We start from the raw sequence: 17,986 nt of genomic DNA on the forward strand, positions 1-17,986 counted from the left end.
TCCCAGGAGCTTTAGAAAACTCAATCTTGCCTCTGTGTTTAGATTAGAGGAGGGGAAGAGTGAAAGCAGGGGAAGGTACTCCAAAGGTCCAGGTGAGAGCTAACTGCCTAAATTAGACTGTGGCAGTGTGAATAGAGAGGTGGCATGTAAAAGGCAAGCACAGAGGATGAGTGTCAGATAGGAATGGGTAGAATATAAAGAAATGAAAGGGAAGACTAGGAGGAAATGGAAGATCTGTACTCAAGCCATTCAGGATCTCCTTTGTACTTCTAAAGATAGGAGGGGTTAGACGTGAGAATATTTCTCTGCATGTGCTGTTTCCTTTACCTGGTTTATTTGTTACCCGTTTATCTTCCTTTCTTGGTCTGGTACATTCTTACTTATAACTTCTAATTCACTCTTAGTTGGTAAATCCTTTCCTTTTTTAAGTTTGTTCATTTTTATTTGTGGTAGAGAATATATGTGTGTGCCCGAAAAAGTACTTCACAACATGGCCTGATCAGGCCTTAATCCTTTCTCTTTCAATTTTCCATCTTGTCAGGATCCTGGGTGTATGCATACAAGCCCAGGTCCAGAATTTGAACTCCTGTCTGCCGTGTGGGATCCAGCTTTCAGTGCTCAGCACTTAACCATTGTACATGCTGTAGAGCTGGACTGGGATTTTTTCTTGTTGGGAAGTTCTTCTTGCAAGTGTAGCTGTTGTAGCTCAGAGTACACTGCTCATGTTGCTACTCTCCAGAGTGGCGCTAGAATGCGCTGGTCATGCACAAGGATTATATGGGCAAGCAACTTAAACTCTGTTCTTCAGTTTCCCTACCCATAAAAATAGGATAATAACAGCAATGCACCTTCCTCATAAAGCCGTTGTGAGACAAATGAGAACAATGCCTGGACTGTAGAGTACTCAGCTAATGTTATTCCTTTTTTTTATAATTATTTTATTTAACTTTATTTATTTATTCATTTGTTTATTTCAATTTGACCAGAAAGGGACATAGTGAGAAGGAGGAAGGGAGAGAGAGAGAGAGTGCAAGAGAGAAAGTGAGAAAACAAGCCACCAAGTCCAGGACTCAAACCTCAGTCAGTTATGTGGGAATCCAGTGCCTTTAACCACTATGCCACCACCACATCACCTGACGGCCCCTCATCTGATGTTATTTTTTTTTTTTGTAAGAATTATTTAACTTTATTTATTTAAACTTAACCAGAGAAGGTCAGAGTAAGGGGAGGGGGAAGTGAGAAAGCAACCGCCAGGTCCGGGACTCGAACCGTGGTCAGCCATGTGGGAGTCCAGTGCCCTTATCCACCATGCTACCGGCTGGTCCCCCAAAAAACTTAATTGATTTCTTTCCTGAGAGAGAGAAGGATCCCCTACAGGGTCTTCATACTGTGATCCATACCCCATTCTCAACCAGTCCAGATCACAGGCACATATGAGTGTCTGTTATGCTCAGGGAGATCCAGGAAGTGAACCCAAGACCTTTGCCCTGTGGACCCAGTTGCATTACTGCTACACCACTGTCTGGCCCTTGATAACGGATTATTGAATGAAAAGCTGACATTATATGCCAGGTACCATGCTGACTCTTGTGTGTATCATCTCCCTTCATTCTCACAAGTACTCTGCAGAGAAGGCACTGTTATTTTTTTAAAAATATTTTTAATTTTATTTACTCATTTACTTATTTTATTTTGACTAGAGAGACACACACAGAGAGAGAAAGCGAGAAAGCAAGCCACCAGGTCAGGACTTGAACCATGGTTGACCATATGAGAATGTCCAGCACCTTAACCACCACACCACCTGCTGGTCCCCGATTGTTTTTTCTATTGACATAGAAGGAATCTGAAGCTTAGGTTGGCTTAGCCAAAGTTTTATAGCTAGGTACTAGCAGTGCTCCAAAATAGGTACCCCAAAATAGCCAACTGAATGAAAGAATAAATGAAGGCAAGGAAACATACCCAGGGTGAGTGGTATGGTGGACTCAGGACTATTGCTCTTCATCATTATACGGTCTGTAGTCTTCAAGTCATCTTCAAGTCATCTCTCTGAAAGAGCGAAGTGTGAGATGGAGACACCTCAGGGTCAAGAGAGACAAACTTGTCCCCTTCAGTCGCTATTTGTCAGTTCATGTCTGTGGCACATGCAGGCTGTGCCATAACTACCTCTGCTTGTAAAAGGAAATGCTTAATGAGTGAACAAGCCTTAAGTAAGTTGGGTGTTCCAGTTCTTCACCAATCATCAACAACTTGGCCAAGTAACTTCCCCAAGACCCAGGAAAAAGTACTGTCTGAGTCACTGATTTCAAATTCTTTCATTTCAGGAACATTTGCTTTAGAGATACCAAGGTTTAAATGTGAGGTCCTCCCTAGCCTGACAACTATTCATGTCCAGGGACTTAACTAAAGAGTTTGAAGAAGGAAGGGAAAAACCCTCTTTGCTCATCCACATTAGCACCCTCCCCGATTCGATCCTCCACAGTGTACTGCAGAAGAAAACAATCCAGTTTTTAGTTTCCCTGCCCAGCTGATATCCTTTCTGTAGACAGGGGGGAAAGAGGGAGTGTAAGGTCTGGGGGAAGGGAAAAGAAACATGGCGGAAACATTCCCGCCAGCAGGAACTTTCCTGTTGTCTACACCTGGCCTGCCATCACCAACGGACTTTCCTGTCCTTCAGCATTTGGCACGCCAGCCAAAGTTGAACAGAAACAGCGAACTTCATTGGCCAGACAAGGACCGATGGCGAGCACCTATTGGACAATGGCCCTTTAAGAACGAGCAGCACTCAACCTAGGTGTGACACCCTCAGCCTCTGACCCAAAGCCTGACTCTGGTATTTTCGCCTTTGCTGCCTCTGACTTCACCACTGCTCCCAAATCAAACCTAACAGGGAGGTGCTTGGTGAGACTTCTGACTTTGAAGCCTTCACACAAGCATTCCAGAATCACAACCTTGAAAGGAGCAGGATTATTTGAATCTGACCTGGTTTTGAGGGAGAGAGAAAGGGACCCACTCTTCCACTTACTCACCTCATAATCTCAAGTTTCCATGTAGTGGGTAGAGCTCCCAGCATGGTTCCTTGCACCTAGTAAGTACATTTTCAATAAATGGTGGTCACATAGCTGTCAGGAGGCATGGTGCTTAAGATGCTGGACTCCCACATGGCTGACCATGGTTTGAGTCCTGATCCTGGTAGCTTACTTTCTCACTTTCCTTTTTTTTTCTCTATGGTCAAATTAAAACATAATAATAACACATAAAATTAAATAAATAATTCTTGAAAAATAAATGGTACACAAACATCAGTTGGTGTAATGGCTATGTCACTGGACTCCCACGTAGTCGACCATGGTTTCAAGTCCCAGACCTGGTGGCTTAAACTCACGCCGGTAGTGTGCGTGCGTGCCCAAGATCCCGAGAGGAGAATGGAGGAGAAGGGGTTGCAGCGTGGCCATCCCTCCGGGGGGTAGGAGGGTAATTTCTTACTTTCTGTCTCTCTGTCTTTCTGGCGAGCGCATGCACCCTATAGCAAAAACCTCTCAAAAAACAAAAAAAAAAAGGTGATCATTTTATCCTTTTAAAAATAAACAGTATCAAAGGGGTTGCAGTGTGAAACTGAGACTGACAAGGAAGGTAGATGTAGAGAGAGGGGAAGGGGGAAAGTACACCCGAGAAGGATGGCCATGCTGCAGTCCCCTCAGTGAGACTGAACTCAAAAGTGACATGAGTGACAAAGGACTAAAACTGAAGTCAAAGCCAACCTGTGGAGCTTATGTTGCCATGCTAATTATGCATCATCATATCCCCTCTGCCTCCTGTCCCGAGAACTCCATTCAGTCAAGTATGTACAAGGCTTAGTAATGCCCATATAGCAGAACTTAGTGTAGGGGCAGCAGAAGCTAACAGAATAGAGCAGAGATGCCTGGGGATCAGCAGATGGTCTGGTGGTTAAGGCGGCTGGATTCCACACAGCCAGCTATGCAGTTTGAGTCCTGGTCTTGGCAGCTTAAAAAACTCACTGGGTGAGTGTATGAGCATGCCCCAAATCTCTGGAGACTGGAAGAGAAAGGATTATGGTGTGGCCATCCTCCTTGGAGGGGGGGAGATTTTTCACTTTCCCTTTCTGTCTCTCTCTGTTTCCAGCATCTCATGTGCCTGGTAGCTAAACTTTTAAAAACAAAACAGGGATGGCCAGAGACCTATTTAAGAAAGCCACTTTCTCATAAACAAATTGAAGTAGAAATGTTTGCTGGGTTGATTTAGAAAGAGAAGTGTATTAATTGCCAGTGGCTGGCCATAACAAGTTACCACAAACAATTCGCTAACAATTCAGAATCAGCTTCACTCAAATCAAGGTATCAGCAGGACCAGCTCTCTCCAGGAGTTCTAGAGGCTCCCTACTTAATTGTTTTTAAATTATAAAATTTTAAATTATAAAAACAATTCATGCTCACTGTAAGCCATTTAAATAAACACAAAACAAGGACCAGCAGATGGCATAATAATTACATTGCTGAACTCCCACGAAGTTGCCCATGGTTCAAGTCCCGGATACAGCAACTTGAAACACACACCAGGCATGTGTATATGCATGCCCAAAATCCCGAGAGGAAAATGGAGGAGAAGATATTGTGGCATGGCCATTTCCCCTGGGGGTTGATTTCTTGCTTTTTGTCTTTCTGTCTCTCTGGCAAGCACGTGCACCCTATCGCAAAAAATCTCCCTCTATTAAAATATATATATATATATATATACACAGAATAGTTGACAAAGAAGAAAAGAAAGGAGCCAGCAGGTGGTGTGGTGATTAAGGGCGCTGGATTCCCACATGGCTGACTACGGTTCAAGTCCCGGAACTGGCGGCTTGCTTTCTCACTTTCTCTCTCTCTCTCTCCCTCTCTGGTCAAATTGAAATAAATAAATGAATAAAGTTAACTGAAAATTTTTTTAAAAAGAAGAAGAAAAGAAAGAAAGTGAAGACAAAAAAGATAAATGGGAAATTGCCTATAATCCTCACACCCTGGGAAAGCCAGCTCCCCATCTATAAGCATTTTTCTAAGCTGGTTCTTGTGTCTAACAAGAGGAGGAAAAGGAATAAATGTACATAGGATAGAACAAGTCGTTTGAAAGGGATGAAATAGGTTAATACTGTTCATAACGACTCCATGCAGGATAACTTAAGTTAAAATGAGCGTAGAGCTTTGCAAACAAAATTAACCAGGGTAGAAGGTGCTTGTACACGTGGATTTATGTTCATTCCCTTAGAAGCGGTGGCGTTTAATTCTGGCTGCTCACTCGCAAACCCTGTGTTTTCCCATTACCACCTCATTCACTCCCTGAGGTCAGCCCTGGCCTGTTAAACTGCCCTGTCACAGGCCCTTCTTGAGTCTTTATCAGCCTTCCTCAGTGGGTCAATGTTGTGAAGACCGGGGGAGTCTGGCAAAGTTCCTGCTCCTCCCAGGCTGATATCAGAGGGCAGCAGGGGCCATGACAACAGGCAAACATTCAGACCAAAGCCAGACGTGGAACTGAAGCAGCAAGAGGACACACAAGGGCATGAGGTAAAAAAAAAAAAAAAATTTTTTTAATCTCATCTATCTCATTTTAGGTACAGCTTTTTTTTTTTTTTTAATCTGAGGATTTTATAAAACAATAGCTTGAGAGAAACTTATAAAAGAAAATGAATGAGAAGTTCTGGCAAGTGTAAAAGGGATAGAAGGTTGAAATCTCAGGAAACTTTGAATTTATCATGGCTATCAGCATCCAAGTAATATCAATGAGACAGCCAGACGTGGAACTGAAGCAGCAAGAGGACACACAAGGGCATCAGGTAAAAAAAAAAAAAATTTTTTTTAATCTCATCTATCTCATTTTAGGTACAGCTTTTTTTTTTTTTTTAATCTGAGGATTTTATAAAACAATAGCTTGAGAGAAACTTATAAAAGAAAATGAATGAGAAGTTCTGGCAAGTGTAAAAGGGATAGAAGGTTGAAATCTCAGGAAACTTTGAATTTATCATGGCTATCAGCATCCAAGTAATATCAATGAGACTTGGGAGTCGGGAGACCATAGGGTCTGCCAGTCCAGATCAGTTAGAGGGGCCAGGTGGTGTGCAGCATTAAACTGTGATGCTCTAAGCCAGAACCATGGGGGAGGGTTGCCGGTCTGTGTCTGGAGAGCTCCCTGAGTACGCCGGGCACACCTGTGTATGTGCCAGTGACCTGGGGCTGGCTGAGGCTGAGGCGGACTGTGGTATTGAGACATTGCCGGGGGTGTCTCTCTTTTTCTCATGAAGTAAAAAATCCTAAAAAAAAAAAAACCACCCACCCACACACACACACACACACACACACAAAATCAGTTGGATTTGTTCTGTGGATCCCATCGGTGGAACTTACAGAGAGACAAATTGCAGCTGTCAGAATAGAGAAAGGACTACTTTGAGAGAGAGTGTGTTACTGGTCTCTGGGTTTGTTGGGAGTTGGAGATAGGATAGAACAGGATTTAAGAATCAGATAGATGATTGGACTTGAAGATCTTTAAAGTACCTTCTAACACTTCTGTGATTGGAATAGAATGCTATGGGGAATTTCCCTAAGGACATAAACTACTACACTTACATATACCTGCAGGAGAGGCTCTTGTACTAGAAATGACTCCTCAGGTTGATCCTGGGTGGCCTGAAGAGTGAGAAGACACCCAGGAGCAGAGTGATGCCGGAGGAGGGTACATGTCTTACTGGACGTGAGCTTTTTGCCTCCTAGTGAGTGTAAGCAACATCCACAAGGCCCTGCTTCACAAAGACCACTCAGAGAGGTGAGCACTCTTCTCCTAAAGAAAGAATTTTGGTTTGAGTTAGTAAATATTTTGTTTTGCAATTAACCAAAGGTAAGGGAGTCCTTTCTGAAAAATTTGCTTCAGAGCTCTAATTTCAAACTAAGTGCTTATGAAGCAAAAGGAGGAAAGGTTAGTTTAATGACCATGCTCCAAAAGTTCATTGTTTTCACCCAAGACTCAGCATTCCCACAACATAGGGTTGATCTACTAGGAGAGAAAGAGAACTCCTGCTCCCACATCACACAACATAAGAAGAAATGTACTTTTAAAATTTTAGAGAATGTGGGACCAGCAGTTGGCATAATGGCTATGTCGCTGGACTCCCATGTAGTTGACCGCTGTTTGAGTCCTGGACCCGGTGGCTTGAACGCATGCCGGGTGCGTGTGCGTGCATGCCCAAGATCCCAAGAGGAGAATGGAGGAGAAGGGATTGCGGCGTGACCATCCCCCCTGGGAGGTGATTTCTCACTTTCTGTCTCTCTCTCTCTGTCTTTCTGGCGAGCGCATGCACTGCACTCTATAGCAAAAACCTCTCAATAAAATTTTTTTAGAGAATGTGTGAAGAGCTGAAAAGACTTTTGCTTTTGATATTCTTTTAGAAATAGGGGAAAGCTTTTTTAAAAAAGGAATTATTTTATTTAAATTTATTATTATTATTTTCATATTTCCAGAGAGACACAGAGAGAGAAAGAGGGAAAGTGAAAAAGCAAGCCTCCAGCTCTGGGACTCAAACCATGGTTGGCCATGTGAAAGTCCAGTACCCTATCCATTACACCACCTCTTGGCCCCAGGGAAAGCTTTTAAAAATGTATAAAATAGCTTTTTAAAAAAAATTTGTTTATTTAATTTTATTTGTTGTTATTTTTCTTGTTCTTCTTATTATTATTATTGCAAGAGGGATTTTTGCTTTAGGGTGCATGCACTCACCAGAGAGACAAAGAGAGACAGAAAATGAGAAATCACCCCCAAGGACAGGTGGCCATGCTATAGTCCCCTCTCTTCTATTCTCTTCTGTGGATCTTGGGCACCCATGCATGTACACCTGGCATGAGGGTTTTTTTTTGTTTTTTGGGTTTATTTTAGAAATATTTTCTTTTTTTGGAGAGGTTTTTGCTACAGAGTGCATGCACTCACCAGAAAGACAGAGAGAGACATAGAGACAGAAAGCAAGAAATCAACCCCTCCAGGGGGGGGATGGCCACACCCCAACCCCTTCTCCTCCATTCTCCTCTCGGGATCTTGGGCACGTATGCACACATGCCCGGTATGAGTTTAAGCTACCAGGTTCGAGATTCAAACCACGGTCGACTACATGGAAGCCCAGTAACATAGCAATTACGCCAACTGCTGGTACCTAAAGAATTATTTTCATTTTAACTTTATTTGTTATTATTATCTTCCAATGTGATCAGAGAGAAGGAGGGAAAGTGATGAAGCAAGCCACTAGGTCCAGGACTTGAACTATGGTCGGCCATGTGGGAGTCCAGCGCCTTTAACCATCATACCACCTGCTGGCCTCCTGGCATGAGTTTTAAGCCACCAGGTTTGGGACGCAAACTGTGGTCAGCCTATGTGGGAGTATAACAATGTAACCACTGTGCCACCTGCTGGTCACTTGTTGTTATGACTTTTTAATTTGACCAGAGAGAGACAGAAAAGGAAAGTGGGAAAGCAAGTCAAGCTGCTAGGTGTGGGACTTGAACCACAGTCTGCCATGTGGGAGTCCAGTGCCTCAACCACCACGCCACTGCTGGCCCTCATTTTTTTTTTAAATGTTTTTGCCATAGGGAATGTGTGCTCACTGAGCAGACAGAGAGACAGTGAGAGGGAAAGTGAGAAATCACCCCCCGCCCCCCAGGAGGATGGCCACACTGCGATCTTCTCTAGCCTCCTCCTGGGATTTTGGGCACACAAGCATGCATGCCCAGTGTGAGTTTCAAGCCACCAGTCCTGGACTCGAACTGTGGTTGACCATGTGGGAGTCCAGTGCCTTAACTACCACACCACTGCCAGCCCCCTAAAATAGCATCTGAAAATGCCAAATTTGGACCAGCTGCAGTGGCATAGTGGCAATGCAACTTTGTGATACTGAACTCACACCCAGCTAAGCAGGTCCTCGGTCCATATCCCAGGGTCCCCCTCTTCACACTGGGCATGTATGTGCTCCCAATCCTGGACAACTGAGGCTAGGGGTGGGTTGTGGTATGACGATCTTTTTGGGTGTGCCCCTCTCTCTCTCAGAAATAAATAAGCGAGCAAACTTTTAAATATAAAATTTTGTGTTTGTTTTTATAGCAAGATCTTCTACAGTACCTGTACTCCAAATCTACATTCCTTTAGTTCTCTGCTACCAGCCATTCCTTCCCCATTGACTCATGAATAGGAGCATCTTCTGACTTCTATTGGGTTGTTAGGAAAGTCATGCCGCATTTTTGCATAGAAACACATAGGGGGGCTGGCAAGTGGCGTGTTGGTTAGGGCACTGGACTCTCACATGGCCAATTGCGGTTCAAGTACAGGAACTGGCAGCTTGCTTTCTCTCTCCACCGCCCCCGTCTCTTTCTGGTCAAACTAAAAATAAGTAAATAAATGAATAAATAAATAAATAATGACTTTTTTTAAAAAGAAAATAAAAACATAGGAAAATATTCATGACTTTCCAGACAACCTAGTATTTTTTCACATTCTCAAATGACTGACTTTGGCCCTTGTGCCAACCCATGCCTTTTATATCTGAGCTCAATGTTTGCACTTCCTGATTTTAAATGAAAAATGGCTGAAAATTTCAAAAATATAATTCTTCCATTAAGGCAAAATGTTAAGCATTCTCTTTCATTTATACCTATTCTTCTGGAAAGGCTAAAGATATTTGGCAAAGTTGTTAGAAAGCAACAATAACAAAGATTATTTCCAATGTTAAAAATGTATCCCCAATAACTGATAACTTTGAGGAAAATATTGAACTCGCTGGAATTCTTGTTAATATAAAAACAATGCTGTTCTGAATATTTACAGGAACCCAGTTCTGTTATTGTGGATCACTGAGGGGCTGCTCGGATGGAGGGTCCCAAGAACGATGAAGAAATGCCCTATCCCGAGATCATAGTTGAAGTGGGCAAAGTGACTTTCGGAGAAGAGAACAGGAAGAAGATGCCCAATGGGTGTCTGAAAAGAGCTGAGAATTTGAAAATCATCCAGGCTGTATGCGCGCTGTTAAACTCTGGAGGGGGTGTGATCAAAGCAGAGCTAGAGGATAAAACCTACAGCTACCGATGCCACGGGCTGGGGCAGGATTTGGAAACTTCTTTTCAAAAGCTTCTTCCTTCAGGTTCACAGAGGTATCTGGACTGCATGCAGCAGGGCCACACTCTCCTGATTTTTGTGAAGCCATGGAGCCCAGATCTTTTCAGCCTCCCGCTGAGGATCTGCAGCTTGCGTTCCAATTTGTATGGGAGAGATGTGACGTCTGCCATCAACCTGAGCGCCTCTGGTGCCCTAGAGCTTCTCAGAGAGAAGGAGGCTGGAGCCCACAGAAGACGGCCGGTGGAGGAGCTGCTGCTGCCTCAGCAAGGACTCCGCAGTTACACCCAGGAAGAGGAAGATATAAAGATGTCTGCCTCTGAATTTTTTAAAAAAGACAAACTTATGTACAAAGAGAAACTCAACTTTACGGAGTCAACGCATGTTGAGTTTAAAAGGTTCACCACCAAAAAAATTGTCCCTCGGATTAAGGAAATGCTGCCTCATTATGTTTCTGCATTTGCCAACACTCAAGGGGGATACCTAATTATCGGGGTGGATGACAAGAGCAAAGAAGTGTTCGGGTGTAAGAGGGAAAAAGTGAACCCTGACTTATTAAAAAAGGAAATAGAGAACTGCATAGAAAAATTGCCCACCTTCCACTTCTGCCGTGAGAAGCTGAAGGTGAATTTCACCACCAAAATCTTGAATGTGTATCAAAAAGATGTCCTGTATGGTTATGTCTGTGTGGTTCGAGTGGAGCCCTTCTGCTGTGTGGTGTTCGCGGAGGCCCCGGATTCCTGGATCATGAGAGACAACATGGTCACGAGGCTGACAGCTGAGCACTGGGTGGTCACCATGCTGGATATTCAGTCAGGTAATGGGGAAGCAAAGCCATCCAGCCCCTTCTCCATCCTTTGCGGATTGAGTCAGAGTTTAGTTTAAAAATAGAAAGCTGGGACCAGCAGATGGCAAAATGGTTACATCACTGGACTCCCACATAGTCCACTGTGGTTCAAGTCCTGGACCTTGTGGCTTAAACCTCACGCCGGGTGCATGTGTGTGCATGCCCAAGATCCTAAGAGGATGGAAGAGAAGGGATTGTGGTGTGGCCATTGCCCCTCGGGAGTGATTTTATGCTTTCTGTCTCTTTTATGCTCTCTGTCTCTCTCTGGTGAGCACACATGCCCTATAGCAAAAATCTATCTATCTAAAAAAAAAAAATAAAAGCTATTTTTGCTTGCAAAGGTTCTCTCATTATAGGATTCTTTTTTCTAACATTTTTGGTGCCAAATACTCAGAACATGAATGATTCTGAGGACAAGAAATATTTGGATGTTAGCCTATTTTTTGCCATCAGACATGAATCAATGAAAGTTCCCTTTCATATAGGATGAAAGATCTGTTGAAAAACTTTTTTTTTTTTTTTTTTTTGTCCTAGGGGATGTGTGCTGACTTAAGACACAGAGGCAAAGAGAGAAATCACCTCCTGGAGGGGATGGCCACACTGCAGTCTCTTCCCTTTCATCCTCCTCTCGGGATTTTGGGCACACATGCACATGTGCCTGCTATGACTTTCAAGCCCCTGGGTCTGGGACTCGAACCACAAAGATGACCATGTGAAATCCAATGTCTTAACCATTACACCACTTACTGGCCCCTGTTGAAAATAACTTTTTTAAAAAGAATTATTTATTTGGGGCCAGCAGGTGGCATAGTGGTTAAGGTGCTGGACTCCTGCATGACTGACTACAGTTCGATTCCCAGACCCGGAGGCTTGAAATTCACGCCAGGGGTGTGTGCATGTGTACCTAAAATTCCAAGAGGAGACGGGCCAGCAGGTGACATGGTGGGTGGCACTGGCCTCCCACATGGCTGACTGCTGTTTTTGTCCTTGGTATGGTGGCTTGCTTTCTCAATCTCTCTCTCCCTCTCTCTCTTTCTTTTTTCTCTCTCACTCTGTCTCTATCCGGTCAAATTAAAATAAATAAATAAACAAATAAAGTTAAGTGAAATAGTTCTTTAAAAATATTCCAAGAGGTGAATGGAAGAGCATGGATTGTGGCATAGCCATCCCTCTGGGGGAGGGGAGGGTGATTTCTCACATTTTCTCTGGCAAGTGCACATGCCCTATAGCAAAACTCTGTCCAAAAAATTATTTGTTAAATTTTTATTTGACCAAAGAGAGAAAGTAAAAGTGAGAAAGCAAGTTACCAGATCTGGGACTTGAACTGTGGTCAGTCATGTGGAAGTCCAGTCTCTTAACCAATAGACTACCTATTAAGCCACTGTTGAGAAATTTTTACAGGCTGATATTGATAGTCAAAATAGTAACAATCTCACTCTTAAAAGGATATTCTCTGCGAAAACTTTAGAGAAAAACATTGTTGACAAATTAGAGCTTTTTCAGTAACTTTAAGAGTTAATATAAAATGAGGGAACCAGCAGTTAGCGTAATGGCTATGTCGCTGGACTCCCACATAGTCGACCGCAGTTCGCGTCCCGGACCTGGTGGCTTAAAACTCACACCAGGCGCGTGTGCGTGCGTGCCCAAGATCCCGAGAGGAGAATGGAGGAGAAGGGATTGTGGCGTGGCCATCCCCTCTGGGGGGTGATTTCTCGCTTTCTGTCTCTATGTCTCTCTCTGTCTGTCTCGTGAGTGCACGTGCTCTATAGCAAAAACCTCTCCAAAAAAAAAAAAAAAGGAGTTAATATAAAATGATACAAAAGTGGCTGCAGGAATCAGCCTTGATGACTCCTAATTAATCTAGAAGTGGAACTAGGCTTATCAGCTTTGCTTCATGGCTAGTATGTTCCAAATTTGATCAAAGAAGCCTGGATCAAGACTTGAATGATTAATAAAATTTACTGGCTCATTCTTTGTCTTGTCCTAAATTTGTTTGAGTCACTCTCTCTCTCTCTCTCTCTGTCACACATGCACAAAACTAGAGACCTTGCCACTTTCAATTCCATCTATTCTTGGGTAGGAATTTAACAACTATAACAATATTTTTAAAATTCTGTGCTTAGGGGCCAGCAGGTGGTGTGGTGGTTAAGTCACTGGACTCCCACATGGCCAGCCACAGTTTGAGCCCTGGACCCAGTCTGGCAGCTTGAAAATCACACTAGATGTGTGTGCGTGCACGCCCGAAATCCCAAGAGGAAAGTGGAGAATGGACTGTGGCCTCTCCATGCCCGTGGAAAGTGATATCTTTCATATCTCTTTCTCTGGCAAGTGCACATACCCTAAAAATAAATAAATAAATAAACAAATAAATAAAAATTCTGTGCTCAATCTTTTTTTTTTTTTTTAAGAGATTTTTACTATAGGGCGTGTGCATTTTCCAGAGACAGAGAAAGACAGAGACAGAAAGTGAGAAATCACTCCCCAGGGTGGATAGCCTCACCACAATCCCTTCTCCTCCATTCTCCTCTTGGGATTTTGGGCATGCACACACACACGCCTGGCGTGAGTTTTTTTTTTTTTTTTTTTTTTTTTTGGGAGGTTTTCACTATAGGGTGTGTGCGCTCGCCAGACAGAGAGAGACAGAGAGACAGAAAGCGAGAAATCACCCCCCAGGGGGGATGGTCATGCCACAATCCCTTCTCCTCCATTCTCCTCTTGTGATCTTGGGCACGCACGCACACGCACCCAGCGTGAGTTTTAAGCCACTGGGTCCGGGACGCGAACCGCGGTCGACTATGTGGGAGTCCAGTGACATAGCCATTATGCTAACTACTGGTCCCCCGTGGCGTGAGTTTTAAGCCATCAGGTCCAGAACTTGAACCACAGTTGACTACATGGGAGTTCAGTGACATAGCCATTACACCATCTCCTGGTGCCCTGTGCTCAGTCTTTGCTAAGCCCACTAGAAGTCTTTTCTTAGTAATGACCTGGAATCAGAATGTTAGAGTTGGAAAGAATCTGCAGGATCATCCCCTCAGAGGGAGGTGAAGTGACTTGCCCCAAATGAGACAGAGTCAGCATGCGCAAGGCCCTGCAGGGATAGCCAGACTCTCCTTCCAGATATGCACCACTGAGGCTCAGTAAGTGTGACACCGGCCCAGGCACCAGGCACTCACGTGTCTTTAACTTACTGCTTTTATTTTTTTGTCAAAACAACTTTTCACGTTGCTGGTTTAGCGCGGTCCAGTTTGGCCACAGACTACGGCTCTCTCCTGATTTCACCGGCCTCGGCTGTACTACCAAGCCCAGTATATCCCACTAAAGTCTTGGAATTTAAGGGGGCTCTGCAACGGCGTTTGTTTCCAGGTATTCTCTCGATTTCAGCTGAGGGGACTATTGTTTTCTAAAATTGAGCTGGGAGGGACTGGTAGGAGCACCTGGTACAAGTCTTTCTCCTAGCGGTCAGACGTAGGCTGTAGCAGGCATCATGGTCCTGAAATAAGGTACGTGTCTGAGTCTTGTTTCCCAACAAGACCCCACTATGCTTCCATGTGCTCTTGGTTTCCAGTTGCTATGGCTCCTGTGCAAACTGGAGAGTGCTGGGCACTCCTTAGGTCTCTAGTAGAGAATTGCCTTTGGGCTCTCCAGTGCTGGTGGAACTGTGGATTCGCCTGAGCTCCCACAGCAAGGCTCCTCTGTCCAGGACTGTAGTATGGACCTTTGGTCTTTGTTGTGGGGACGGGGGGTGGTGGTGGTGCCCTGTGAATTGTGGGATGCTTGGCAGCATTTCTGACCTTTACCCACTATGGGCCAGTTGTGACCATCAGAAATTCTCTAGACATGGCCAAATGCTCCCTGGGTGAGAGGATGGGGGGTACAAAATTGCTGAAGGTTCAGAATTCCTGTTCTAAAGGAAAGTTCTTGGTTTCAAAAAAAAAAAAAAAAAAATCAGGTTAACCAAAGCTCTTAATAGGAAGGCGTGACTTCCTGGCTGTACGGACCATCTGGGGTTGAGGAGAGAGTGTGGTAGGAGGCCGTTCAGTGAGGGCCTCTCCCTGATGGTTTTCCCTGCGCAAGAGCTGTCAGAAATGACAACACCCTGGGCTGTGAAGAGGCGTTGCTGTCTTCGCAGGCAAGGAAACCCACAGTTGCATGACTAGAGTCTTTTTTTTTTTTTTTTTTTGGGGGGGTTTTTTTTTGGCCAGACAGACAGAGAGAGACAGAGAGACAGAAAGTGAGAAACAACCCCCCCCTCCCCGGGGAGGGATGGCCACGCTGCAATCCCTTCTATCCCATTGTCCTCGCGGGATCTTGGGCACGCACGCACATGTGCCTGGCGTGTTTAAGTCACTGGGTCCGGACTTGAACCATGGTCGACTATGTGGGAGTCCAGTGACATAGCCATTATGCTAACTGCTGGTCCCTTTTTTTTTTTTTTTGGAAAGGATGGCTAGAGTCTTTTCCTCCTTACTATCTGCTTTTGTAATTTTTGGTGATTTATATTTGAATTTTCAGTGACACGGGAAGAGATACAATTTAAACCGGAATCCCTCTGTAAGAAGTTGTTCTCAGCTCATAAAGGACTGGAGGAATTAATGAAGACACAGATATATCCTTGTTCTCAAGGGATTGTGCTACTTTCTAGAAGCTGGGCTGGTGACATCGGCCTAAGGGAGGAGCGGAGCGTCCTGTGCGATGCTCTCCTGATAGCACTCAACAGCCCCCTGGTGCTCTACACCATCTTGTTAGACCCCAGCTGGACTGGAGCCGCCGAATATGCCCGAAACACGGCTCGTCAGTTAAAGCAGAAATTGCAAAGTGTCGGTGGTTACACTGGGAGACTGTGTGTCCTTCCCAGGCTGATTCTGACCAGCACACAGTGTAGACCTGGCGAAATTCCTGTGCACTACCCGCAGTCCTACAGACTTGCTAACGAGGATGAAATGGCAGGCTTGCTGCAGGCCCTGGTGGTCCTCTCGCTGTGCTCCAGGTCTCTCCTGAGTGACCAGCTGGGCTGTGAATTTGTCAACTTGCTCATAGCAGAGCAGAGTGAGTTGCTTTCCGAGAGCCTTCAGGAGACACGTGAATTATTCATCCACTGCTTTCCAGGAACCAGGAAGACAGCCATAGCCATAAAGATCATGGAGAAAATTAAGGACTTGTTCCACTGCAAACCCAAAGAGATTCTCTACGTTTGTGAAAGTGACTCCCTAAAGGACTTTGTGATGTAAGTTTTGCCAATTACACACATACGCACATGAAACTTAGCTGAGGGCCAACAGGCCATGTGGTGGTTAAGGCAATGGACTCCCACATGGCTGACCACAGTTCAAGTGCCAGACCCGGTGGCTTGAAACTCATGCCATTGTGTGCCTGCCTCAAATCCCAAGAGGAAAGTGGAGAAGGAATTGCAGTGAAGCCATCCTCCCTGGGGGATGATAGCTCATTTTCTCTTCCTCTGTATGGCTCTCTCTCTCTTTGGCAAGTGCACACGCCCTAAGACAAAACCTAAAAAGCAAAACAAAACAAAACAAACTTAGTCTTTTCAACAGTGTTACAAAAATAATTTATGTTTTTATGGGACCAGCAGTTGGCGTAATGGCTATGTCGCTGGAATCCCATGTAGTTGACTGGGGTTTGAGTCCCAGACCCGGTGACCTAAACTCACACTGGGCGCGTATGCGTGCGTGCCCAAGATCCCGAGAGGAGAATGGAGAAGGGATTGTGGTGTGACCATCCCCCATGGGGGGTGATTTCTCGCTTTCTGTCTCTCTATCTCTCTCTGTCTGTCTGGCGAGCGCATGCGCCCTATAGCAAAAACCTCTCCAAAAAAAAAAAAATTATGTTTTTAGTTTAAGATTCCAATGCCTTAGCTGCCTAAATGAAAGAACCCAAACTATAATATATTTTCCAATGATCAGGTAGTTAACCTACAAATGAGTAATTTATAAATGCCCAAACCTAAACATCTCATTATAAATAAGCCAACTATGCATAACTTAAAATATACAGAACTAGAAACATCTTTCCCATAATCTGCGGCATTACATTAAAGGAAAGTAGAAATAAGCTGATCTTGCTTTAAATGTTTGGCTTGTTAGATAATATTTTAAAAGAATATTTATAATTATAATTTAGAATTTTTTGATTCAGAGAGAGACAGAGCTAGAGAGAAAGGGAAAGTGAGAAAGCAAGCCCCAAGTCTAGGACTCGAACCGCAGTTGGCCCTGTGGGAGTCCAGCCCCTTTGCCATCATGCCACCTGCGGCCCTTAATACACCTATGTTTTTCCATGCAAGAATGAGTCATAACTTTTCTGACCACCCAATATTTTAAATTCACAAGATTGTTTTGGTTAAATTTTGTGCCTAGCAGGAACTTGAGCCTAAATACAATTTGATTTTATTTACAAAATACTTTAATTTATTTGACTTGTTCTGCATCAATAATTTTAGAAGTGGGCCAGCCTGTGGTATGGTGGTTAAGGTGGCTGGAGCCACACATGGCTGACTGTGCAGTTCAAGTCTTGGGCCAGTGACTTGAAAAACATGCCAGGTATATGTGTGTGCATGCCCAAAATCCTGAAAGGAGGAGAAATGGAGAAGGGATTATGGTATGATTATTTCCCATTGAGGATGCTTTCTCACTTTCCCTTCCTCTTTCTTTTTCTGTTTCTCTGTCTCTCTCCAGATATACATGCCTGCTGGCAAAATTTTTAAAAATTAATAATAAAGGGGACCAGCAGATGGTATAGTGATTATGTTGCTGGATTCCCAAATAGTCAACCACGGTTTGAGTCCCAGATCTGGTGGCTTAAAAAACATGCCAGGCGCGGGGACCAGCAGTTAGCGTAACGGCTATGTCACTGGACTTCCACGTAGTCGACCGCGGTTTGAGTCCCGGACCCGGTGGCTTAAACTCACGCCGGGCGTGTGTGCGTGCGTGCCCAAGATCCCGAGAGGAGAATGGAGGAGAAGGCATTGCGGCATGGCCATCCCCCCTG

At 44.3% G+C, this 17,986-nt stretch overlaps 1 protein-coding gene across 6 annotated transcripts in view; it reads left to right on the plus strand.

Moving 5' to 3' along the window:
• The first annotated feature begins 5,422 nt into the window (after window positions 1–5,422).
• SLFN14 (schlafen family member 14) overlaps window positions 5,423–17,986 on the plus strand; it is a 17,761-nt gene continuing 5,197 nt past the window's right edge. For 2 of the 6 annotated variants that reach the window (XM_006154422.3, XM_027774164.1), the window contains exons 1-4: window positions 5,784–5,830; window positions 9,853–10,954; window positions 14,222–14,350; window positions 15,500–16,211. In XM_006154422.3, the coding sequence (XP_006154484.1) occupies window positions 9,895–10,954; window positions 14,222–14,350; window positions 15,500–16,211 (1,901 nt within the window). In that variant the 5' untranslated portion in view covers window positions 5,784–5,830; window positions 9,853–9,894. Of the gene's footprint in view, window positions 5,562–5,783; window positions 5,831–6,632; window positions 6,817–9,852; window positions 10,955–14,221; window positions 14,351–15,499; window positions 16,212–17,986 lie in introns of those variants that run through there. The other 4 variants (XM_027774163.1, XM_027774162.1, XM_027774161.1 and 1 more) reach the window with 4 other exon arrangements.

Source organism: Tupaia chinensis, unplaced genomic scaffold, assembly GCF_000334495.1.
Source record: "Tupaia chinensis unplaced genomic scaffold, TupChi_1.0 Scaffold000407_4, whole genome shotgun sequence".
NCBI classification, from domain to species: Eukaryota; Metazoa; Chordata; class Mammalia; order Scandentia; family Tupaiidae; genus Tupaia; species Tupaia belangeri.